The 27,987-nt window shown below is 35.3% G+C and overlaps 1 protein-coding gene across 1 annotated transcript; it reads right to left on the reverse strand.

The window, feature by feature from the left end:
- Positions 1–18,098: 18,098 nt before the first annotated feature.
- LOC113302856 (conserved oligomeric Golgi complex subunit 2-like) lies at positions 18,099–23,734 on the reverse strand. Its single transcript, XM_026551811.1, has 12 exons — positions 23,125–23,734; positions 22,463–22,669; positions 21,580–21,916; positions 21,293–21,454; positions 20,937–21,036; positions 20,579–20,794; positions 20,379–20,487; positions 19,794–19,994; positions 19,473–19,577; positions 19,110–19,235; positions 18,885–19,019; positions 18,099–18,525 (listed from the first exon to the last, which is right to left on the reverse strand). Exons 1-12 carry the CDS (start codon positions 23,581–23,583, stop codon positions 18,412–18,414), a joined length of 2,271 nt encoding a protein of 756 aa, XP_026407596.1. The 5' UTR covers positions 23,584–23,734; the 3' UTR covers positions 18,099–18,411.
- Positions 23,735–27,987: the final 4,253 nt, after the last annotated feature.

Here is a 27,987-nt window from a genome sequence, read left to right on the forward strand (position 1 = left end):
TCTATAAATACTTGAAGTTTGCCTTTCTAGCGAACTAATCCTTCGTAACAACATACTTCCTCTTTTGTTATTGTTACTGGTGTATCCACCTATTCAGAGATGAGAGTAACCTAATTAGGCGAAATCTCTTACGGCCGCTCAGTTTAATGTCTTCTTTGGGATTGAGAAGCTCTAGAGTGTACCGTTGGTGGGAAACTAGATAATTGCGTTTTATATTTTGTTTTCGATTGATTTAATTGACTAACGGTGGTTGAAATCTGATTGCACCTAGTTTTTTTATGCTTGAGAATCATCTCTTCTGATGTAAGATTCACTCAAACTAGTTTAGAGTTTCAACAGGGATATTTAGACTGTTGTTAGTTCTAAAGACGATCTTGTGATAATCCATTTTTAACAGACTCCGTTCTGTGCGTGATTGATCACAAGAGATTCAAGTGATTGTGTGCAGGTTTATATTGAAGATCTAAGAAGATTTGAAGGCGGGGAAGATATTGAAGATTTCTGATTTGTGAGTTTATAATCTTTGGTGTGCATAATACTTGTTTCGGTAAAAGATGATCCAATTAATAATCGGTTTATCCTTGTGGTAGATTGGATTGATTAATTGAGTAGATCGGCAACAACAAAATTCTTTGGATTAAGAGTGTTGTTGGCTTAATCTTAAACGATTACTTCGGTAATTGAACATAAGATAGATCTAAGGACCTAGCGAAGGAGTTTATGTTAAGATAAACAGAAGAGACTTTGTCCGACTCATATCACTTGGTTGAAGAGAGTTGATACCAAACAGATTTGTTGTTCCTTTACTGTTTGGAATACGAACCAAAGGAATCGATCCAAGTACGTGACTTATTTATAAGTTGGAGGCATAGGAATACAGACGGAACTAGGTGAACTATAGGTTTAGTTGGTTGGTCTCAATTATACGAAGTTGGTGTAATTTTGTGTAGCCGCTTAATCCTGAGAGTATTCAATTTCGGGCAAGGTCCCGGGGTTTTTCTGCATTTGCAGTTTCCACGTTAACAAAATCTTGCTATGTTATTTACTTTATATTTCCGCATTATAATTGTTTTATTATAATTAAAGTAAATTACACAGACGTTAATTCCTATTTACTTGATAAGCAATCCTATTATGTTTGGTTAAGTCCGAACCTTTGTATCAAGTAAACATACTTCGTTGTTGTATTGTCTCGATCTCGTATCCATAGATGATCACACGAAATGTGAACCGATTAGTTGTATTGTCTCGACTCAGTCCATAGACAATCACTTTCGGAGAAAGGACTTATAGGTAGGAAAAGTTTTAGCTTGAGGTATATTTGGGTAACCTCGCCTTTTCAGAACAGTTGCAGTAATTCTTATCTATTATTGTTCAAAAATATTCCTTAATAACTAAAGGAGAATCCCGGATTGAAATAAATTGAGAATCTTTTAATTAAGGTTTTTAATTTTATATGCTTCCAGCAATTAAATGCATATATTTAGAAAATAAAAAGTCGTAATGTGCATTTAATAATTGGAGATTTTCTACTGAGATTTCGGTCAATATTTGGACAGAGAATTTCCAGGAATTATGAAAACCGATTTTGGCTTTATTGCATATCTTTGAGAATATTCGGTTTTGGAAATTCCTTGGTGTCCAAACTTCCTTGGTCTATAAATATTGAAGTTTGCATTTCGAGCAAACTAATCCTCGGAGCCAGCAAAACTACCTAGTTGTGTTATTGGTGGAGCCGTCTATTCGGAGAGGAAAGTACCCTAATTAGGCGAAATATCTTACGACCTCTCGTTTTAAAGACTTCTTTGGGATTGATAAGCTCTACGAGTACTGTTGGTGGGAAACTAGATAATTGCAGTTTATTATTAGTTTTTGATTGATTTGATTGACTAGCATTTGTTGAACTTTGATTTCACCTAGTTTGTTTATGCTTGAGGATCTTCTCTTCTGATATAAGATTCACTCAAACTAGATCGAAGTATCGACGGGGATCTTTAGACTGTTTGTAGATTTAAAGATGTCTTGTGATAATCCATCGTTAACAAACTCCGTTCTGTGTGTGATTGATCACAAGTGATTCAAGTTGTTTGTGTGCATGTGTTTATTGAAGATCTAAGAAGATTTGAAGACAAAGAAGATTTCTTATTTGAGTTCAAGATCTTTGGTGTGCACAAAACATGATCGGCTTGGGATCCAACTATAATCGGTTTATCTTTTGATAGATTGGATTGATTAGTTGCGTAGATCGGCATCAATACATTTCTTTGTGATTCATAATATTGATTGCATAGTCTAAGCAATTACTTTGGTAGTTGTTACATAGATTGACCTAAGAACCCGACAAAAGAGTTTATTGGTTCAACGGAAGAGCCTTTTGTCAAAATCATATCACTTTGATTCAAAAGAGTTGTTACCGAATAAATTTGTTGTTCCTTTACTGTTTGGAATACGAACCAAAAGAATTTTTCCAAGTGCGTGACTTAATGCAAGTTGGAGGCGCGGGGATACTGAGGAAACTAGGTGAACTATAGGTTTAGTTGCTTGGTCTCAACTATACGAAGTTGGTTTAGATTTTGTATAGCATCTTAATTCTGAGAGTATTCAATTCTGGACAAGGTCCTGAGGTTTTTCTGCATTTGCGATTTCCTCGTTAACAAAATCTTGTTGTGTCTTTTACTTTTCTATTTCCGCATTATAATTAATTTATTATAATTAGAAGTAAAATACACAAACGTTAATTCCTAATTGCTTGATAGCAATCCTATAGTGCTTGGTTAAGTCCGAACCTATTATCAAGTAATCATACTTCGTTGTTGTATTGTCTCGTCCTTGTATCCATAGTCAATCACGCAAGTTATCTTGTTGTCGTACTGTCTCGATCTCGTATCCATAGACGAACACACGAAGTGTGAACCGATTCGTTGTATTGTCTCGACTCAGTCCATAGACAATCATTTTCAGAGAAAGGACTTATAGGTGGAAATTTTTTAGATTGAGGTATATTTGGGTACCCTCGTCTTTCCACAGTTAAAGAACTCCTTTTCCCGCCAAAATTCTTTTTCAAACGAAGGGGATGAAGTTTCCCCTTATCCAGCTGCTTGGGTGCGAATATCAAGTGGGTATCAATTGGGGGTGCCCCTTATTCAAAAGTGAGAGTCCGGATAACACGTGTCCTCCGGGAGCTTTAGACAACTTTTCGAGCTGATTTTTCCAAAAATGTTTATTTTCCAAAAATACCTACACACACATAAAACACCTTAATAAGTACAAAAATGAGCACTATCAAAAAATAGTTACGAGACAAATTAGACATAAAAATGTGTCTATCATCAAGCGTATGAAGAATGAGTTATTTTGTAATTCGTTTGGATCCATATGTAATAAGAGTTTTGTCATTAAAATTGACAAACGGGGAGATTGTTAGAGCATAGCTCAATTGAACCCACCAAGCGTTGGTATGTCAAGTTTGGTTGTCATATTTTAGTATCAAAACTCATCTAGAGTCACTTGATTAAATACTAGAGTCAACTTCCTTTAGGTTAGACTACAAAGTCTAGGAATGATAAGACGTACAAGTATTACTCTAAAGACCCGAAGAATGTAAAGAAGTAACGAAAACATCATCCTTCCTCTTGAGGTTAGTAATATTGACTTGATCCTGTTTCCATTCTAACGTATCTTTCAAGTCGGATTATATTAAAAAAATAACGTGCGAAGATGTATATAAATAATAGTCTAGTAGTTAGACTTGGTCATAACATTATGATCAAAGTGTCAAGAGATTTATTGAATTACGAAGTATAAACGCTTATCATTTGGAACTTCGTAAATACGACATCAACATAATCTTTGTACATAGTCTCTTGATTATGTGTGCATGATATAGGTATGAATTTCACCTTAGGAAACGATGTTGTATAACATTTGTTTAAGGGAAGTACATATATGAACTTGTTTCATAATCGAAAGGAAATCATGATTGGTCAGGTTCTTTATTGAATATCTTTTGAATGACCAATATAAGATGACAAGGTAGAACCTATTTTAACTTGTTGATATTTATGGTATAACCGGTCATACCCTATATAATATAGCTAGTTGTAATAGGTCACAAGTTACTTTGGAAATCAAGGTGTAACCGATCACAAGCTATTGGAATGCAAGTTTTAACCGGTCACAAGTTACTTTGGGATCCAAGGTATAACCGGTCACAAGATGAATTGGGAAGTTAGTTGTAATCATCACAAGCTACCTTTGGGAAGCAAGGTTTAACGGGCCACAAGCTACTTCGGGAAGCAAGGTGTAACTGGTCACAAGCTACTTTGTGGAGCAAGGTGTAACCGATTACAACACATCTTGGGAATCATGTTATATCCGGTCAAAACATATTTTGGAGTAGTGGTTGAAAAAGCGGGGGTCTAACAACCTCACCCAATATTTCGATTAGCAATCTGTATGGAAAAACTCCAATATACATTTATGAGAATCAACTAGACAGTTAGACTCAATCAATAGAAAATTATATCAAAGAGTTTTATATCTCTATCTCTTGATTTAATTTTTACTCAAGAAAATCTGCGAGTCTTGATTAAATACAAGAGATATAAACTTGGAAGGTACCAAAGACAAATATCCAAGGATCAATCAATTTCCAACCAACAACCAAAGGTTGGATTTCACAATTGATCGATACAACGCACAACCTGTGATATTTCAATTATATAACAAAATATAATGCGGAATAGAAATAACACAGACACCAGAAATTTTGTTAAAGAGGAAACCGCAAATGCAGAAAAACCCTGGGACCTAGTCCATATTGAACACCACACTGTATTAAGCCGCTACAAACACTAGTCTACTAAAAACTAACTTCGGTCTGGACTGTAGTTGAACCCTAATCAATCTCACATTGATTCAAGGTACAATTGCGCTCCTTACATCTCTGATCCCAGCAAGATACTACGCACTTGATTCCCTTAGCTGATTTCACCCACAACTAAGTGTTGCTACAACCCAAAGTCGAAGACTTGATAGACAAATCTGTCTCACACAGAAGGTCTATAGAATTGAATAAATATGTCTCCCACAGAAATACCCAAGAGTTTTTTGTTCCGTCTTTTGATAAATCAAGGTGAACAGAAACTAATTGATTAACCGGTCTTATATTCCCGAAGAACAGCCTAGTATTATCAATCACCTCACAATAATCTAAATCGTATGGTAGCGAAACTAGATATTGTGGAATCACAAACGATGAGACGAAGACGTTTGTGATTTCTTTTTATCTTGCCCTATCGGAGATATAATCTCAAGCCAATTATTCAATTGAACTCGTACGATAGAAAATGGTAAGATCAGATCGCTCAACTACAAGAAAAGTAGTTTCGTCTGTCTTCACAATCCCAATGAAGTCTTTCAGTCATTAACCTACAGGGTTTCGAGAAGAAACCTAAGGTTAAAGGAGAATCGACTCTAGAAAACCAACTAGTATCACACAGGAGGTGTGGGGATTAGTTTTTCCAGATGCTAGATGTCTCCTTTATATAGTTTTCAAATCAGGGTTTCCAATCTAATTTACCTTGGTAACAAAGCATTCAATATTCACCGTTAGATGAAAAAACTGATTCAACCAAGCTAATATCTTTCAACCGTCAGATCGAAACTTAGCTTGTCACACATACAAATGAAATGCATTCATTTAGGTTTGAGTAACCGTACCTAAATGTGTACACTTAGTTGGTTCAAAAATAGTTAACCAATGGTTAGCCATATGAGCAATTTCATATTAACCGTATTCATCTTTCTCAAAACTAGTTCAAATGACTCATAAGAACTAGTTGAAGAGTTGTTCAATTGCTTAGGTCTTTATTCATAGACATAATTGAAACAAAATCGGTTTGATCCACTTGAATCAAATTCATGAACAATATAGCACGGTTTGCAAAGATTGCATTCCTTATAATTTATTGTTTTAATTTCATGAACTTCCGATTTCAGATATCGGTTCGAAAACTTCTGTGGGTACGCGTATGGGTATGCATACCTAAGGTGACTGGTTTACTAGTTTGCAAACTCCAACAAAAAATTTCGGTATGAAAAATTTCGTGGGTACGCGTACTCAACCTGTCTCCTTCACCAAAACTACATGCACACATGTGCATGCACTTGGATTCCGTTACATGGATTTATACACTAATGTGCGAACACACTATATATGCTTATATCCATAGTTGGTAATCTCAACTCTACGTTTCAATCAATGTTATAACAATTTTTATTCACGACTATCGTCATCAAAGCTATTTTAAAGATTGAAACGTCATCATGACTTTCGTCACGGGTAAAGATGAAAATGGTTAAAGCGAAATCTTATCAACACATATTTCGAGAAAAAAATAGGCGAGTAAACTCGGCTCGAAATAGCAAATGTGTATGTATGAAAACTATCATACTTAAACTACTTTGTCTCAAGAGTAGGAGATAGAATAGACTTTTGAGTGATAGATAAGTTCAAGTCTCCACATACATTTTAGTCGGATGAAGTTCCACCGATTCATCGAGTAGTTCTTCGTCTTCGTAAGATGATCGCCATGGAGTCTGGAGCTTCAACTACACTTGACTATCCTAGACAAAGACTTAGTCATAAGTAAACTAGAAATCAAGACATATAGTTTTGATCACTAATATTGAAAAACATGCTTGAGATAGCAACGCATGCGAGTTCGACCGAGCAATTCTCTAACAAACTCCCCCTTTGTCAATTTTAGTGGCGAAACTATCAATACATATGGATTACAAAATAGATAAAAAAAAAAAAGCTTTGTAGCTTCTCGTCCACATGCTTTATCTCCTTGGTGCTTCAACATTACTCAAAATCTTCGTCACTTCCAAGTGCTCCAATGATTCCAAAGGTTGTAAGTTTAGCATCATCGTTGTTGAAGTTTCGTAGCCATAACAATGAGAAAAAAAATGCTCTCGATCATTGTTATACAGTGTCATAGTATTATTACACAGCATCAAAGTTCTCATATCACAACTTCGAAAACAATACTATGGTGATATGTATCACTCCCCCTTAGTCAATACTTCGTCTCAACACGAAAACCACTCCCCCTTACATAATAATCCGTAAAACACGTAAACCATATGTATTTGTAGCGTGAACTACATATTAATTCTCCCCCTTTTTGTCAATAAAATTGTCAAAGGTACGAAAACGGGATCCTAATGAAATTCTCATGGAGACACTTCAAGACCAAAGAAAAGTACATATCAACTTTGTTTTGATGCAATCATAAAACCGAAGCTAAATACATTCATCAGGGAGTTTATAAAGATACAAGATAACTCCTCAAATATTCCACAGCCGCACTCCCCACAAAGATATGGAAATTAAGCGCAATTTCTAAAGAACTCTCCCCCATTTGATGTCATTCTCGAAAGAACAACAAGAGCGACCTTACTTTTAAGAAAAGAAGGATTTCTTTGGACACCAAAAACCAAAAAAATGATTTTTTTATCCAAAAATTCTCAATCAAATTAACCACAAGAGAACCCATGATTAATCTAATCGGAATACACAACCAAAATAATCACAAACGAATCTATGCTTAGTTTAGTTGGAAATGCTCACGCAAGAAGACTTATGGAGCCACATAGTAGATACATAAAATATGGATCAGGGAAGATAAATATTGCGGAATATACAAAGATTCATTCTATCTTCATCACTATTTGCATAACGACTTATAATATACATAATCTTTGTAAACAAAAGTTCATCCTATCTTCCATCAATATTTGCGTAATGACATATAATAGGCTTAAAAATTTTGTCATGTCAAAAGTTCATTCATTCTCTTATCAATACATGCATATCGACATATGAAAGACATACCTTTTGACAGGGTATGGGACAATCATAGTTCACGGATTCAAACACACATATCCCATAACATATTGCAATATATAAAACCATAAAGATTAATACTGCAAAAATCAATATTTGTCCTTAGAAGGTAGAATCAATCTTTTTCGCACGTATTTACACTAAGAATGGTTACCAAAAGCGTATAAAAAGATTTTCTTAACAAAGAAGAACATACAAAATCATTAAAGACCATGCATCATAGTTCACATAAGATGATTGTGAACATTCAAGAATCCCATAGAAATGCGTACTACTGCCCATTCTTGAATTTACTTCTTTGTGATTCACCAACATCATTCTTGTAAAGGATACAAATGATCTTAGAAGATAATTACTCCAAGAATCCAAGTGCCCAAGTCCAATAGAACAAGTGCGACGAAACGGAGCAAAACACTCAAAAACAAGATACAGGACAAAGACCAACCTAAACTCATTCACATTTAGGATTTATCATCACCATTTTGAAGATAATTCAAATAAGAAGAGAATGCAAAAAGAATGAGGTCATTCCGAGTTTCGGAAGAAGAAGTTACGGCCAAAACAAATTTACCGAATATCGACATCAAGTATGCATACAGGTTTGCAAACGAATTTGCGTATCCTGGAGCAGTATGCAAACGGGTATGCGTACCTAAACCCCTGTATTTTGATTTTAAATGATGTTATGCATACTTGGTATGTGTACCATGTAGTTCAAACATCCTGAACTATTATTTTCAAACCTAAACATTTAAGAACCTTAAACACAGATCAAGTTAGGCAGAAAAGAACGATAAGAAAGGTACGTGAATCATTATAAGTTCTCTAAGAAAATAAAAAAACAAATCTTGCTCAAGTTTATATACATACCTATTTAGATGAATCCAATTGAATTCTACTACCTTACCAAACATAATTTGTCCCCCCCAATTTTTGTGCTTCTCTCACCGTATACATAACAGGGAATTCCTTGGTGAGGATGCACTTAAAACACACTCAAGTTGTGTTGAGGTGAACAATGTATTTCTCACCACAAGTGGATTTTGGATTATCATGAAAGAGATCACTTTTAGAACCTTTCACATCCAAATCCATCTTTCCCAAAGAACTCTTTAAGTTCCAACATCATGGATACTGCCTTCTCCATAGTCATGGAATTTTCTGGGAGATCATTCCTTTTCACACTCAAAGTGTCATTGACTTTATTTGGAACCCACTTATGAGTGCGTTTAGAAACAACCGGAACCTTCTTCCCGTTACTCTCTTTAAGATTTCTCGAAAGAGGATTGGATTTACTATTCTTTTGCAAGTTAGTCTTTCTCCAACTGGGAACATCGGATATTGTCTTCGTCTTTACGAAGTTATCCTTTTGATAACCATTATGATTGTGAAAAGGATCCGTATGACGTTTACAGGCAAAAATATATTTATTACAACAGTGATTCCTTTTCCTAAAGGTTGGACAGTTACAACCTGTAGAATTAAGGGGATTATCCTTAACATATGATCTTGGTTTCACAACTTCTTGTGATGCCCAAACAAGAACATCATGAAGTTTCTCATTCCTTATACGGAAACGACATCTCCTTTCTAGGTGACCTTTATTTCCGCAATAGTGGCAAACATAAGGAATGTTCTTACCTCGATCTGTATGTGCTGACTTTGGAGGTTGATATACTTTTCTCTTTCGAACCTTAACTGCCGGTGAAGGTATTTCACTTTTGCCATCAACGGAAACCTTTTGTTGAGAAGAATCACTAGCCTTGACAAATTTTACCTCTTTGCTAATACTTGGAGCATTTATTCCCTTATAGCCCAATCCTCGTGTATCACGATGATTTTTACTTGTTCCTAGCATAGTGGTTAATTTTCTTGAACTAGTATTGAACTTTTTCAAGTCATCTTCCAACATCGTGATTTTATCAAGAGCAGCAGCTAAATCAGCCTCAAGGCGTTTTTCTCGAGTGAGACAAGCACTTTCTCTGTCATCAAAACTAATTTGTTGAGAGTTAAACCTGGCTTCAGATTCTGCAAGTTTCTCTTCCAACAAAAAGTACTTTTGATAAAGATTATCACATTCAAGTGACTTCATACATAGGTTTTCCTCAGAATCCTTGAGGATCGATTCGTTAGAACGATTCGAAAAATAAACACTTGCATAACATCTTCTCCATTTCTTGTTTTCTCGACATAGAGGAGTCAGAAGAGGTGAGACATGAGAAGTTGTAATCTTCCACGAATCCAAAAACTTAACATACTCTGAGACTTCCTCATCAATATTTCCATCAATATGTGAATCACCTTCATCAGAAAGTTCATCCAACTGTTCTTCTAGGAGAGTTTCCCAATCAACAGTTTTTACATCAAGAGAATGTTTAGATATTGACTTAGATGTGACAGTTCTCTCAGGTGAATCCAAGCTTTTAGAATCATCTGGTAATTTCTGAACTGGTATGTTATTAGAGATAGACTCGTCCATAATCGGATTGATATAAACACAAACTTATAAGTTCTTTAACGTGTTTACCTTCTCTAATACCAATTGAAAAAGCGGGGGTCTAACAACACCCAATATTTCGATTAGCAATCTGTATGGACAAACTCCAATGTACTTTTATGAGAATCAACTAGACAGTTAGATTCAATCAATAGAAAAGTATATCAAAGAGTTTTATATCTCTATCTCTTGATTTAATTCTTACTCAATCAAATTTGCGAGTCTTGATTAAATACAAGAGATATAAACTTGGATGGTACCCAAGGTAGTTAATATCGTGTATCGGTATCGTATCGGTCGGGTCCTATACACTTATACAAATGATAATATCTTTTTTTATAGGCGATACATCATTAGGATTTTTTAAAATATTTATTATTTATCAAATAAAAAAAATATTGATATAACCGTAATAGAAAATAATAATTGTAGTAAACATACTTCAACCTTACAAAATAAGAGGTGGTTGATTAGAGCCTTATACTAGCAACAATGAAACCAGGCACTGAATGCATGTTAACCCATCAACATCACATTTACGGTAATTACATCCACCATAGTCATATATGAAGTTACCAAAATAAGTAGAGTTACTTTCTTGAACTAGAAGTTCAAGAAATCATAATTTAGTTCAAGAAATCATAACCAAAAGACAAAATACATTAGTGATATATCAGTGTACAAGTGAAACCTATATTATCAGTGTATAAGTGAAACCAATATATCGGTACGTACGGGACGATACACGCGTTTTTATCGTTTCTCCTTTGTATCGCCGATATATTCAATATCGTAAAGGTTTTTTCCGATATCCTATAAAAACCTTTAATATCGTCATGTACAACCGAGACTTAGTACACTTGACTATCCTAGACCGAGACTTAGTCATAAGTAAACTAGAAATCAAGACATATAGTTTTGATCACTAATATTGACAAACATGCTTGAGATAGCAATGCATGCGAGTTCGACCAAGCAATGCTCTAACAATGGTATAATCGGTTCCATGAGCAAAACCAAGTTTCCATTGTTCACATATTTCTTCATGATGTGTGTGAATTGGGGTTTTGGGTTTGCTAAGATGAGAAGCCTCTAGATATCGGCATTATTTGAACATGTACATAACTCTTATCATTAATTGTTCAAAGATATTCCTTGATACTCAAGGTGATCCCAGGTCCAAAAAATTGAAAACCATTTAATTATGATTTTCATCGTATAGGTTTAAATTACCAGCAATTAAAGCATATCCTCTAAAAAAATATTATTAGTTTATGTGCTAGACTAATAATAGAAGTTTTCAATGAGAGTTTTCGGAAATATGGTTTGGCATTTAAGTGGACATAGGAAAACCGAAATTAGGTACTTTAATGTGAATATCTTGAGAATATTTTCAGTTTTGGAATTTCCTTGTTGTCTAAACAACCTTGGTGAATAAATACTTGAGTTTGCATTTCTTACAAACTATCCTAAGAGCCAAGCAAACTTCATTCTTTTTGTTATGGTGGAGCCGTCTATTTGGAGAGGAAAATACCCTAATTAGGCGAAATCTCTTACGACCGCTCGGTTAAAGACTTGTGTGGGATCAAGAAGCTCTACGTGTACCGTTTGTGGGAAACTAGATAATTGCATTGTTATTGTAGCTTTTGATTATTGATTTGATTGACTAAAGGTTGTTGAAATTTTGATTGCACCTAGTTTGTTTATTCTTGAGAACCTTCTCTTCTGATATAAGCCTCACTCAAACTAGATAAAAGTATTGATGGGATCTTTAGAACCACTTTTGGATCCAAAGACATCTTGTGATAATCCATTGTTAACAGAATTCGTTCTGTGTGTGATTGATCACAAGAGGATTCAAGTGGTGTTGTGCAGGTTTTTGAAGGCAATATAAGATTTGAAGACAAAGAAGACTTCTTATTAGTTTTCGTATCTTGTGGATTTAGTGCACAAACCTGGATCGGCTGGGATCCAACTAGAATCGTGTTTATGTTTGATAGACTTAATTGATTAGTTGTGTGACATCGGCATCACCTTATAGTTTCTCTTTGAGATCTATATTGATTGATTGCAAAGATAGAGTTTGATTATTTTAGAAGAGGTTATTAGTTTAAACAGGACAGCCTTTGTCAACAACTCATACATATCTTTATAGCAAAGATTGATTAGAGTGGTTACCGAATAGATTCTTCGTTTGTTGTTTGGAATACGATTCAAAGGACTTGTTATTCACGTGCGTGACTATAAAAGTTGAAGGCGCATGAATACTGAGGAAACTAAGTATCTAGGGATAGTCTACTTGGTCTCAATTATACGAAGTTGGATTATAGTTTGTATAGCGACTTAATTCTAAGAGTATTCAAAACTGGACTAGGTCCCGAGGTTCTTCTGCATATGTGGTTTCTTCGTTAACAAAATCTTATAGAGTAAATTACACACATACGTTAACTTCATATCACTTGATATTGATCCTATAGAGTTTCGGTTTAATACCGTACCTATTATTGAGTGAACACTTCGTTGTCGTATCATCTCGATCTTGAATCCATAGTCAATCACACAAGTGATCTTGTTGTTGTATTGTCTCGATCTCGTATCCATAGACGATCATACGAAGTGTGTACTGAAGTTTTTGTATTGTCTCGACTCTGTCTATAGACAATCACACTTGGTAAAGGACTTATAGGTTAATAATAAAGATTGTGGTATATTTGGGTGCCCTCGTCTTTTCACAGATGTATATTTGGAGACGCTCAGGTACTCACGTAAGATATGTTAATTTTAAGAGATACTTTTTGACATTTCATTTAGATTTTATAAAGTTATTCCTTCCCACGAAAATCCAGTTCTCGCACTTGGCATATTGTAAGGTCCATTTAGACTTAGTTTTGATCAGATTATGCTTTGCTCGGTTGATCCTTTATTAGTAATTCTGTTTTCTTTTTCCATCGGGAAAAATAATTTGTTTGTTCATCAATGAAAGCTTTATTTCCCTTATTTAAACAATCCTGCTAGGTATACCGCGAGTTGAATACCATTGTTTATACCGGTTGAAAGATAAAGGACGGGACCCCAACCCACCCCGCAAGAGTTTATTAGTTATTTTGTTCTCTGTTTTTTCTTTTTCCATCAGGAAAATTAATTTTTTTGTTCATCAATGCAAACTTTATTTCCCTTATTTGAAAAATCCTGCTAGATATACCACGGGTTGAATCTCGTTGTTTATACCGATTGAAAGAGAAAGGATGGACCAAACCCTCCCCACAGGATTGGCCTTGTGGGGCGGGTTTGGGTCCCACTCTTACTCTCCCGCGGTATACCAATCATTTTTGTTATTTAAAAGAGAACAGATCTAAAAAATTCTGGAAAAACTCGAGTAGAAGAGAACAACAAACAGAAGAGAACAAACTTTGAATAAACAAACTGACCAAAAACAAAATAGATACTCTAGAATCGTCTAACGTTCGTCTTAATCATACATGGTTGCTAATGAGGGTACCAAAACCCATATAAGGCAAACTAAAAAGTCCTCACCAGTAATCTGGCACACCCATTAGCAATGTTGTAACCGTATTTCCAATACATCAAGAGGAGGTATCCCCTCACACTTTTATTCTCACACTATCTCACACGTTGGACGTCAATTTTATGAATAAAACCCAAACCGCGATAGATTTGAAGCTAATATTTTTGAGACATGTTCCTCATACAAAACTCTACGTTCCTACCAAAAATGAGTGTATTCTGAGACGTATAAAACCACCATCTATTATTTTGAAAATGGGACGTTGAAATTAAGACCGGTAGACTGTGAGGTTTTATATTTCAGAATGTGCTCATTTTTGGTAGGCATGTAGAACTTGGTAAGAGGAACGTATCCCCAAAATATTAGCTTCAAATCTGTTACGGTTTGGGCATTAGGACGTGTGAGATAATATGAGAATAAAAGTGTGAAGGGATCCTTCCTCATATACCTAATGTTATATAACTTGCTCGTAGAGCTCATTATAATCCGAACCGCGTTTATCACTTTTTTATTTCTAAAAGTGAAACGAAGCAAGTCTCCCCGAGATTAACGATTGAAGCCTTGTGTAAACTACCAATTACAACATCTACTGCCAACAGTGTTAGCTACTTTTCTCACGTTCTTTCAGTAGTATATTCTATTAGAGCACTGCTCGGTCGAACTCTCAAGCGTTGCTATCTTAAGCTTGTTTGTCAAGTTTAGTTGATCAAAACTATATATTTGATTTCTAGTCTATTTATAGTTATGTCTCGGATTAGGATAGAAGTGTGCAGTTGAGCTTTAGACTTCACGGCGTTCACCAATTTAAGAAGAAGCTCTACTGAAGAGCTTGGAGCAACTTCATCAACAAAAGGTATGTGGAGACTAAAACTTATCTATCACTCAGAGTCTATTTTATTCTATCTTCTAATGAGACTAAGTCGTACAGCTATATAGACTTTTATATTATCCACATTTGATATTTCGAGTCGAGTTTATCTCGCTTATCTATTTCTCGAAATATGCGTTGGAAGCTTTTAGCTTTAGCTAAGTTCATCGTATTTTTGACGAGTTTAGTTGGAGACAATTTAATTGTTGGAAACTAAATATTAAGTCAAAAGATGATCATGTGAAAATTGCCTTGAAACATCTTATATGATTTTTGTTAGACAATCATTTGATGTCGACTTGGTAAGTTTCGTATTGATCGATTAATCACTTGAAAATTACTTGAAGCTAGTGGTATGTGTAAGATTACCATTGTTGTCTTCCAAGGATGTTTCAATGATAAAATGATATTTTTAGAACTACCATGTCTGGATATAATACAGGTTGTATACTTTGTATACCAACTGTGCAAGTCTAGTTCAGGTCTAGAACTATTGTTCGCGAACTCTATTTGAGAACTGGTTTACCTGTGAAAAGGTCCGAAGCTTGTGCTCGCATAAACGGACTAGACAAGGCAAAGTCTGGAACTCCTGTTCGCGTGCGCTGTTTGCGAACGGCAGTACAAATCCAAATTCCGGAGCTCTGGTTCGTGTACTCAATTTGCGAACAGAGCGGTTATGTTCTAAAATCGGTAAAGTGCGACTTTCATACTCATGAACTCAGGATTCGTTTGCAAACTTGTTTGCGAACTTAAAGTCCCTGTAACTCTAATGTATTAAGGTATGTGAACTAGTTTTACAAACTTTGGTATTATGTTCATGAATTGCTTCTTGTAGAAGTACTTTGTACGCTTACAAACCAAACATATTTTGCTTCAAATGCTTCATATACATATTCCTATAAGATGATGAACATTTGAACAACTCTCTTGAAACACATTTAGATTCATTTGATTATCTATCATGATTGGTTGATCATCATATTTGATCTAGAAGTGTTAGATGAATACGACTAAGTTATAAGTGTTAATACGGCTAACTTCGGTTAATTATTATTGAGCCAAAAAGTATACACGTTTGATACGGTTCATCCATATCTAAAAATATAGGTATATTTCATTTGTGTGTATCAATCTAATACCATCTAATGGTGGAGATTGATTGCTTAGTTTCTAAGCCGACTTAGCTTGAATCTTAATCAGGAGTTCATCTAACGGTGAATATTGAATGCGTTGTTACTAAGCTATCTTAGCTTTGATTGTAAGCGTCCCTGATTTTGAAAGGCTATATAAGGGAGAACTCTAGCATCTAGGAAACCTAATCCCGACACTTCCGTGTGTCTTAGTTGCAAACTATAGTCGATTCTACTTTAACCTAGGTTTTCCAAAACCATTATTAGGTTAACGACTTGAAGACTTCATTTCGGATTCGTGAAGCCATATCCAACTATTTTCTTTGTGGTTATGTATTTTTATCTTACTTGTTCTATCGTATTGAGTTTTATCTTCACTAAGATTTAATCGAGATTCGTCTCCGATAGGTAAGATATAAAAAGTAATCACAACAGTTCTTCGTCTCAGACTCTTGTGATTCCGCAATAACTTTTTTTGTTAATCAGTTGGGTTATTGTGAGGTGACTAATATTTCTAGGATGCTCTTCGGGCGTATAAGTCCGGGGTATTAGTTGAGTTTCAGGTTAACCTTGATTTATCTTAAGACGGAAAAAATACCAAGAATAGACATATCTGTGGGAGACATATTTGTTTATAAGTCTTCGACTTTGAGTCGTAGCAACTCTTAGTTTTGGGTGAGATCAGGTAAGGGAATCAAGTGCGCAGAGTCCTGTTGGGATTCAAGAGGCGTAAGGAACGCGACTGTACCTTAATTCTTGTGAAACTTGGTTAGGGCTCAATTACTTTCCAATCCCAAGTTAACTTGTAGTAGGCTAGAGTCTGTAGCGGCTTAATACAGTGTGGTGTTCAAATCTGGACTAGGTCCCGGGGTTTTTCTGCATTTGCGGTTTCCTCATTAACAAAATTTCTGGTGTCTGTGTTATTTCTTGTCCGCATTATATTTGGTTATATAATTGAAATATCACAGGTTGTGTGTAGTTCAACCACAGTTGATAAATCCGATCTTGTTTGTTGGGTATAACTTGATTGGCACTTGGGCGTTCGTCTTTGGTACCGTCCAAGTATTTCTCATACCAATCAGGCTTACGGATTTCTATATGTTTGATTTGCTGATTGTATTGAGAAAGAGATAAAACTCTTTGATATATTTCCTGATTGAGTCTCACTTTTAAGTTGGTGCTCTCGGAATTATATTGGGGTTTAGTCCATACAGATTGCCGAACGAATTATTGGGTGTGGTTGTTATACCCCCCGCTTTTTGATATTCATCACAAGATCTCACCTGATTTACAAACTGATGGGGCCTTTAAAAAAGTGATTAAAAAATTCTGGCTAGTTTGGGGCCTACAGGGGTTATTTGGAGCCTATCACTACGTGACAAAACTAGGTAAAAGTACTAAGGTACCCTCACTTTTAAAATTCAATCCTAATCCATATCCTTTTAAATTTAAAACTATTTGAAAACCAGAACCTATTCAAATCATTTCTCTCGCAAATTAAAATTCAAACTCTCTAACAATATCGATCGATTTAAAAGAAATTTCATCATCCATTTTTTTCTTTAAAAAAAAAATCAAACTAAACATCGTCGATTGCAACCTATATCTTTTTATTATACTTGTGATTGATTTATCTATTCAAGATTGAAAACTACAAACAATCTTGAGTTTGGTGTTGAACATAATCGGTCGATGTTCATGAACACGTCAACCGATTGTCCTGAGTATGTTTTCTGGTCGAAGGAAATTTAGTCAGAATCGGTAAAAGTTAATGCCCACATAAACCAATTACGATATGGAAGAGATGTCCGGTTTTCTGTATGTTTTTTTGTTAGAAACGAATCATCTGGATATTCACATAAACCGATTATGTGAAACAATCGGTTTATATGTGACTAGAAAAACCCGGTTGTTAGAATCGGATCTTATCTATACATTCTTTAACCGATTCTGAATATCCTTTGTGAATAGTGAAATACCAACCCATAATCGACTTACGAGTGCATGAACGTAAATTTGGGTAGTATTTTCGAAAAAAAAAGATTATCGTGTTTTGGTGATGAATCAACATTAGTTGATTTCTAAATTAATAAGATTAAACATCTATTAATAAACTGAATTAACACTAATTAATCAAAAATAAATTAGTTGTTTAAAGGGTCTCATTTTACTTCAAAATGTCTTATTTTGTCATTTAGTAACAGGCCCCAAATAATTGGCCTAGGCCCCAAATTAGCCAGGTAAAATATCTACATATTTATCCAGTTTATCCGGCACCACGGGTGGCAGGGTAAGTATAACATAAACATTTATCAATTCCATTTCCCGCCCTCAAATTACCAAAAACCCTCGAGGAAAACAAAACTTTCAAGAACAAAAATCAGATGAAGGTTACATTTCTTGTCGATAATAAAAATATATAAAACCTGAATGTGTATGACATTTGTATGATAAGCATTTAAGTTGATGTGGTTTAAATCAGAAGTTGATTGCAGATTGCCTGTCGGGAGGGGCAACACATTGCCATAAGGCGCGGTATGTTTCTATACTGGCTGCATCGACACCAAGAGCAGCAAGGTTGCGTCCATACTCCTGAGGAAAAAGTTAAAGATGAAATATACCCATAAATATTAGATACAAATAAAATCCACCTATAAGTAAAAGGGATATCACTGCTACACCGACAAGGTTACAGTGAGACATTGACATTTAAAATAGCGATACAAAAAGTACTCTGAAATAGTTTGAATAGATGAACTAGCGATCTGCATTACTGAACTAGTTCTCTCTTATATTCCTCTTCAAAACATAATCCTTTTAATTGGCCCCATTTTCCCCTAACCTCATTATTTCACCTTTTTTTCTCTAGTTTGCTGACGGGTTCAACAGTTCTAAATAGTTTTTCTTGGAACCAAAATTATGGTACCAAACTTCTTAGTCACTGTGCATACCTGAATATCGAGGAATAACTGCATACAGATCTTATCACTGTTAGAGATATTGTTATTCAACACATCTGCATTAGCCCCTGCTCGTCTTTGTGCACCTTGACGTATTTTTTGAAGCGACGACTCTGTTTTCCTTGCCTACGAAGTTCAACATCCTTATTAGAGTTAATAATGGAATTCGGCAAGTACAGTGTTCTGCAATTACAGTGAAATGCCTCGCATACTAACCACGTTAACAAGCTCTGCTGCTTGCTCATAATAACTGCCAGTAATCTCTTCTGAGGCTCTCTGAAGCAGATGTTTCCTACATTCTGCACTCAAGTATGTCTTTGCTCGATCTCCCTCAAGAAAAACCTGTAAATGGTGAAGCAATTCAACACTTAAAAATGAAGCCGACTGTAACTGCCATGGGCCGAACATTAGAAACTATCTGAGAATATAGGAAACACAACAAAAGCATGCACCAAAATCAAGCTACCTAGCAAATGTGACTCTCACCCCCAAATCCTAGAAAACAGGATGCTTACTAATGTTTGACAACTATTCCCAAATGAATGATTATTTTTTGAGCAAACAACAAAGACAGCATACCTTCAGAGGACGCAGAACCCCAGACACATATGGTGAATGCCTTACAGGGAGAGGTTTATTAGTCATCCTGTACGTTGCAGTTATTCCTTTTAACTGCCTCAAATCCTGCAGGGTTTATTTCAGAAAGACAAGTAAGGATGCAGGACAAGTTCCCATACATACAAGCACAACAAAGATGACATATATATTTGGAAGAATATATGTGGCTGCCCAGTTGAAACATAATACCATCAAGGAATAACTTAATTCATGTATCAGACTTTTGAATTTCTATACATGTATACACTCAGGTATAGGTCTTTCACCAGACAGACAACTTGCCTCTTTAGATTTCTGAACAAGTGATTCTGTCATTGTCTCCATTATCCGAGGTACCACATCATTCAAAACCTTTCCACCTTGTACTATACTATGCTTTATTAAATCCTGTACTTCAGACGGACATGAACCCAGCTGCTGAAATACATGATCAAGATAGTTACCCTCAAGCTCAGTGATAAGACAATCTATATCATGCATCACCTGAAAAACAAAACCATTTATCAGTATGCTGGTTCAAACACCATAACTTCCATTCTGCAGAACTAGTAGAGGTACTTTAAAATTCTTAAATGTAAATACTGAATAGTGGAGTATTTTGACTCAGAATAAGTACTTGAATGAAAACCACTTTAAGAACAATTACGAAGAGAACAAAATACACATGGAGCACAAAGCAGTTGCATATCAATGATGTAGGAGAACATCTTCCAAAAAGTATGAATTAGCACTCTTGGAGCTGATACAGAATGACGTTTACACTTCATAATGAGCTAACTCTTTCAACATAGCGTGAATGCCAGGATGTAAATCATTATAATAAGTGATGACTATAAACTACAAGTAGAACTAAAGTAACATGCGTACATAAATAAAGTCTTCTGGAACGGCAGAAATAGCCCAATCCGAGCCAGGGCTGGATCCTGGTTTGGCTGATTTGCGAGCATCCAATCCAGAAGACAACCAAGTTGAATACCTATCATACATTCAGAATGCCCATAGTTCAGTTAGCAGATGAGGTTTATGAATAAAAGAAACGCAGATTAGAGGTGTAGGCGATACCAAACCTTGAAAGAAGCTGCAAAGATAAGCGCAGAAACTTGTCAGAGGAAGAAATAATGAGAACATCTTCTCTCCAGCAGGATCTCAAGCTCTCCAAAAGTGCTATACTTTGCTTTAAGGTTAAGTCTCGAGGATTTCTTTGAGTAGATTGTGATTCCTGAGCTGGGCTGAGGGATGTTGCCGTGAGTGCAGAATCCAAAGACCCAGCTATTTCCTGAAATCTGAAGTGATTGAAGTGATATTTCTGAGCCAAATGATAAACCTCATAAATCACAAAATAGTGCAGTAAAAAATACAGATCATAAATTGGAAAAAAAAAAAAAAAAAATCATCTAAAGCCGTAAGGCAAAGAATATGACACACCTCAATGAGAAATAAACCCCAAGATTCCACTGCTTCATGAACTCCATGTAGACGGCCGCTGATCGAAATTTCATAATAGAAGATCTGGATGGACAGTAGCCTTGCATGACAATTGGAAAATATAACAAAGATGAATGAATACAACTCTTCAACAATCATAAGAAAGATGATTCCAACTTAACATGCCCAAAGAAAGACATGGTCAATTTGCGTCTATGTTTGAAGTGGGCATAACAGACCAGCCACATGGTGACATGTATCTTACGTCATTAGTCAATTAAAACGTGAAGTTGGCCGGCCAAAAAGATCTTTTTGAGTATAGTTAACTGAACAAACTATAGTTGAGCCAGGTTTACCTTCAAGAACAGCCAAGAAACTCAAGCTCGATTTGTAATTTCTCAAAAACTCCGTCGGTCTCCCGGATGAAAATGCCCCAGGTTTTCCCCTTTGAATAGCCATGAGAACCTCTTTAAGGATTGAATTCGCCAAGAAGTCAAATACATGTAATCCTGAATTTGCTGAACATACCAACATAACCACATTCATATACAAACATGTAATTAAGAGGCGGTTAACATGAAATAGTGTGTAATGTAGGAAACTGAAAACAATCAATCAAATTAAAACTTCAAAATGGAATTACCAGTTGAAGAAATTTCCAATAAATATTTGCAATGCTTATCAATATGTTGCAGAAGTTGTTTATAATCCTCTTCAAGATCATCTACTGCTGCCCCAACCACCGTCTGTGAAGAGCCATGCGGGATTATTTGCTGAACCAATGGGGACAAAATTGTTGTGCGGAAAATCTCTTCCGCGCCTGTAGTGTTATCTATTGCCGCATACGCACGTAAACAATTATAAATCACACTTGCATCTCGATGTTCAAGGCCATTTACAAAACAATGACCCAAGCTTGCATCCAACAATAAACTAGCACTTTGAATCCTTTTCTCCATGTTCTCAATAAATGGAAAATTCTGTACTGCCAAAATAAGAAAACAGATAATAAGATAAGACAGGGGAAAAAAAGCTATACCGTAGGCATTGATACGATATTATAGTTAAATGTAACGAAAGTGCAATATGGTAGGCAAGGAACATCCGCTAAGGATCAGAATGAACAGATATGGCATTAGAGCTTTCACGACTAGTAAATCTATATGTGCTTCAACCTTCTTTGTGAAAGCAATAACAATGTCAAAACCACATTAAGTATGCAAAAGAACCATTCTCTGGTGTCAATTCAACTTGTTAACCACAGTTTCCTTTTTCCTCTGGGTTGTCAGTAAATGATTGAATGTTTGTGACAGAAGACTGTGACCTATCGACCTGATTTCCAATAACTAGTTAAACTTAGCATCTAGGTTGACCAACAAAAAATCTCCCAGTGACCTGACAGTATCGACTCCGAAAATACCAGTTTGTGTATTGATTGGCAGTTCATCGCAAATGTATTATACATAAAGCAAGCAACAGCCCAGAAAAGTTCGAGCATGCAACTAACTGAGGGTAGCAAAATAGACCTGTGCATGAGCAATGTAGAACTTCAGCCGATTCATCTCACTAGCAATTCGCTCCAAAAGCATGCTCTGAGTCTCTCGTACGCTTGTTTCATTCTCAGCATGTTGTAATGAATTTCCATTACTAAGAGAACTATTTTCAGTTGAGTTCACTTCACCATTTGACCAATCACTCGGCACACTAGGTAATTCCTTGATGAGTTTCTCAACCTACAAGAAAATGTACAACTTGTCATAAATCTAGTCCTCGATCATCATAGGACCATAAATTATTAGGCAAACTCACAATACCTAAGTTTCATTAACACAAAAATGAATGGAAATCACTGAGAACGTCTGCTACGAGTATAAAAGGTTTTTATAAGTTTTCATATCGACACTGATATTCATGTTGGACACGGCAACAATTTAGCTGTTAAACCTTAATAATTTCGAACTTAGTTCTATAAAGCCCAAGAAAAACAAAAGAGAACAAGAAATATGGCTGCCTTTTTCTTCAATATAGACCTCATCTTTTCTTGAGAAAATTATAGACATAACATTAACCTAAATGATGTAACTCTAAAGATCGTCAAACTCAACCTAATTCCAGAAACTTCAACTAAAACGTTTCATATTACACCAGAAATCAATTCGAAATAACAAGAAAAGTTAGGGCACTATACCTTGGAAACGACATGAAAAGTATCAAGAAGCAGTTCTAAAACTTCTCTAACATTCTCAGCTTCGCCTCTTTTCCTCAACCCATTCTGCAACCCTAACAACGAACCCTCCACACTATCTCTAAACAACAAAATCTTGTCTCTTAAATCAGTTAACGGAGCACGCATACGTGATATAGATGATTCAATATCCACCAATTTAGTACTTAGACTAACAAAATCATCATAATCACGATTAATAAGTTCAATTAGTTCTAATTTCAGTGATGAGAGGTGAGATTGAAGTTCTGATCGTAGGTTATCGAATGGAACGAACGTTCTTAGATCTGATATGTATGATTCGGGATTAAAATTTGGTTGAAGGAATGAGTTTGGTTTGAACCAAAGTGGTTTTGAATCTAGTGGATCACCGAAAATGTCTGTGGTTGTCGTAGATCTGTGATGAGACATTAGATCCGCCATTACTGATCTCTCTAGAGTTTCTGTCACTCTCTCGAGAGAGAATTTCTTTATCTGTTGGTGATTTTTTTTTCTGGGCTTGAGATTTGCTGTAAATTAACGGAGAATAGCTACGAGGAACTGGTTCGGGTATTTTTTACATGATATTTGTTTTTTGAACTTGCGGAAAGTGATAATAACCGTCTTTGTACGTCATTTTATTCAGGGTCGAAGCAGAGATTAAAACGTGCCGGTTCAATGCAGCACGGCACACATAAGCTAGGAGTGTTGTGCCGTCATGGGCAATACTGAGTTCATGGGCAATACTGAGCGTAGGCTAGTTGGGTAGGGCTGTATATGGTATCGTTTATCTGCTGGAACCGGACCAAACCATGTCATTTGATAATGGTTTGGTTTTTGTTTACAGAGTAAAAAAATCGAAAACGATGGTTTTGGTTTGATATAAAATAGAATCGACAATCTAAATAAAATTATGAGAGTTCATCTTAATGAATCTCAATCGAGGAATAATATTCAGAATTATATATCTTCCTCTCACAATTAGAAAGTTGACAGAACCAAATTCGTGAACCTAATTTACGTGTGAGAGTTCTTGGACGATCTCAGAAATCAATATCCAAGAATCAATCAAGTTGTATCCAACAAAAAGGAATGGATGTATCTACTTTGATTTATTTACGTACAACCTGTGATATTTCAATTATAAAGATAAACAATATAATGCGGAAAAGAAAATAACACAGATACCAGAAATTTTGTTAACGAGGAAACCGCAAGTGCATAAAAACCCCGGGACCTAGTCCAGATTTGAACATCAAACTGTGTTAAACCGCTACAGACACTAGCCTACTACCAATTAACTTCGGACTAGAATGTAGTTGAGACCGAATTAAACCGTCACAGCAATTTAGTTACAGTCGCGTTTTTTTACGCCTCTTGAATCCCAGCAGGACTTCGTGCAATTGATTCCCTTAGCTGACATCCTTTACAACCTAAGAGTTGCTTCAACTCAATTGAAGACTTTAAACCAATCTTCCTCCCACAGATAATCCTATATGGTGATTTCCTTTTTTATCGTATATCAAGGTGAGACTGGAAATTGATAGCAATAGACAAAGTCTAGCTAACCTCAAAATCCGGACTTATGCTTCCCGAAGAGTAGTCTAGATTATTATTCACCTCACAAGTATTAAACCTGTGGAATCACAAAGTCTGAGACGAAGAGAACTTTGCGATTTCGATCTATCTTGTTTGAGTGAGAAGCTGAACAATCAAACACGATCAGGATATACGAACTATCGATAAAGATAGTTAGACCTGGCTTCACGACCCTATGAAGTCTTTTTCGTCGCTAAATCCTAAAAGGATTTTAGGAAGAGGACAACTCTAGTTTACAACTAGGACACGCAAAGATAGTGTCGGGATTCAAATATCACAGTTGCTTGAGGTTCTCCTTTTATTGACTTTCAAAGTATAGGTTACTTTAGGTTTAAGCTAAGATAGTTTTGGGACCAAGCAAACAATATCCACCATTAGATGAATCTTTGAAATGTGATTGACATATCTGGTTAGGATGAAACGTAACCGAACCGTGTACAAAGACATTGTTCATAAACAGTTAGCCGAAACTAGCCGATTGAACTATAAACTTAATCATTTTCATAAACACTTAAGACTTTTAAGTTTGAGTCACAACCATACGTTATAATGTGATCAATCATGTATATATAATGTTCTTAGAGATTTATTCAAATGCTAATTATCCCACAGAAATAATTTTATGTGCATATGGAAATATTCGACAAGGTAAGTATGTGTACCAGGTACGTGTACTCAACCTTTTTCGTGATTATATTTGTCATGGTATATGTACCGGGTATGTGTACCCTTAAGACAAATATAAGTTATGGAACATACAGAACTTTTCCAGTTTACGTACTGGGTATGGATACCACACTGGTTTCAAAACCAACAGTTCTTTTTCGGTATGCATACTAGGTATGCGTACCATTCCAGTAGTTCACATAATTTTTGTGGTGTGGATACCGGGTATGCGTACCACTAAGTCACTGTCGACATATAGCTACTCTGATATGTATACTGAGTACATATAGCCCCGGACCTATAACCGTTTTCCAAGTTTGTGAAACTGGTATGCATACTGTTATGTATCAAGATTTTTAGTAGTTCTATATTTCTCTTTAAATCAATTCGAAACATTCCCAAATAACATCAATGACATATATCACTGTTCTAGGCTATTTTCGAATGATAATCTTGAATCACAATTTAGATTATGAACAATAAATTGTTCTTGACCGAAATTCATCAAGCATGAACAAATGTTCATCAAGCTTAGTCATATATATTTCGAGAACTGATTACCAAGATGAACTTGACTCGAAATTCTTGATATTCTTACGTTAGTATAATTAGTTATGCAAAAGGGATGCATACTGGATATGTATAGCTGCCCAATTTATGGAATTTAAATCGACTGGGTATGTGTAAATTATTCCAAGCAGTTCATCAACTCTGTCACGTTCAATTTTGAAAAATTTCTAATAGCCATAGATGATATGCACTGTTTGCTTGAGACATTTTTAAAATATCAATTAACTTAGACAAAATAATTTTGTGAACAATAAATTGTTTTAACTAAGATTGCTAAAGATCTATGAACATCCATTGTTCCTATCATATTTCGAGAATTTAAACAAAACAAGCTTGAACTCAAAATTTTATTATTTACAATATTAAATCTACCAAATCATATAACAACGCCTCATAAAATAGAATCATAGATACTATGAGTAAATAAGATAGGTTAGTTTTCACATACCTCGTTTTTATGATGTTCTCGCAAATATCTTAGTTTGAAATCGAGTCTTCAATCTTTGAGGTATTTCAGTGATATTTGATACTTAACTACCATGCTCTAATCTTAGTCCGATATTTGACTTTAGTAGATTGAAAATATAGATATAGTTTTGTGCATCTAACATTGGCAACAAGCTTGAGATAGCAAAAGTTGAAATTTTGGTCAAGCGATGCTCTAATATATTTAATATGAAATCACAAAGAAAAAACAATTATCTTGCTTATATAGATCTTGCTTTTATTAGTTCGCTTAGGACCCCCAAAAATTCTATTATATCCTTGTGCGTCATGTTATACCTTTTTAGTCAAAGGCTCGGCATAACATATCATACGGGCACAATACGTAAATAATCACGTTATATCGTGTTGACCTACGCTTGCACATTTCATATACTTTTAAGTTATTTGTCTAACGATTAATATGATGGATTTTTCAAGATAAATATATTTAATTTAGTAAGATTATTCAAAATTGTGTATTTATATTATATTTTACTTTATAATATATTATAAAGCTTTGTTCTCAAAAAAATGTTCTAAACATCAGTTAAGGTAATCATTTAAAAAAAATTGTTAAGCCACGGGGATAGGCAAAGTGGATTCCACTACGGTAAACTCAAGTCAGCGAACCATGATGAGATGCGCGGATCCGCGGTTTAAAACAAACTGTTGGCGGTCTTGGTTAAACCGTTAGCGGCTTTTCTAAAGCCGCCAACAACTACTTTTGTAATGGTCACTGTAACAGCTAATATTCCGCTAATATATACAACTCGATTTTCTTCTCCAAAAATCACAACAATTATTCATCCAATCAATCTAAACTTAATTTCTCTCAATGTCAATTTCTATTATTTTTCAACCATGAACCCTGATTTTGGTTCTTCTGAAGAAAATGCACAAATGGATGAAACTTTGTATAAAGAAGATTAAGAAAGATATGTAGAGATATTACGTCAAATGTATGAAGACGCAATATTAGGATAGAAGGAGGTGAAGTTTTGTGTTGCAATTACATTCAGGGATGACACCAAAGCCTTTAGAGCCACATGAAGTTATGACTAAAAGATGGACATGGAGAGACCTACATTTTTACCATGACAAGATGATGTATGATTACTTTGATCATGGATGTGTATATTCCGATGCAGATTTTTAGTGTTCATTCTGCATGGGCCGCAACTTGACTCAAAGGATTATTGCTGAGCTTTGTCAGGTACAACCTTTATTTAATTATCAGTATGATGCATGAATGTACGAGGATTTAGTCTTGAACAAAAGGTCACTTCAGCTCTTCGAATACTATGTTATGGGGTACCAGCAGATTCGACGGATAAGTACATCCATAAGGAAAACACAACCGCATTTAGGTATCTCAAAATGTTTTGCGAAATAATACTCAAGCATTTTGGTTCAACTTTCTTACGAAAACCTACTCAAATAGATGTTGATAAAATCACTGCCGAAAACACAAAGAGGGGTTTTCCAGGAATGCTAGGTAATCTTGATTGCATGCACTGGAAGCGGGAA

Source organism: Papaver somniferum, chromosome 8 (assembly GCF_003573695.1).
Source record: "Papaver somniferum cultivar HN1 chromosome 8, ASM357369v1, whole genome shotgun sequence".
Lineage (NCBI taxonomy): Eukaryota > Viridiplantae > Streptophyta > Magnoliopsida > Ranunculales > Papaveraceae > Papaver > Papaver somniferum.

What these genes read in the sequence shown, in the direction of transcription:
- LOC113302856 (XM_026551811.1), bottom strand. Translation starts at nt 23,583, where the DNA reads ATGGCGGATCTAATGTCTCATCACAGATCTACGACAACCACAGACATT. An exon ending in CTTTTCATGTCGTTTCCAAG is followed by an intron (nt 22,670 to 23,124) that starts GTATAGTGCCCT and finishes ATTTTCTTGTAG; the next exon opens with GTTGAGAAACTCATCAAGGA. An exon ending in AGTTATTCCTCGATATTCAG is followed by an intron (nt 18,526 to 18,884) that starts GTATGCACAGTG and finishes CTTTTTCCTCAG; the next exon opens with GAGTATGGACGCAACCTTGC.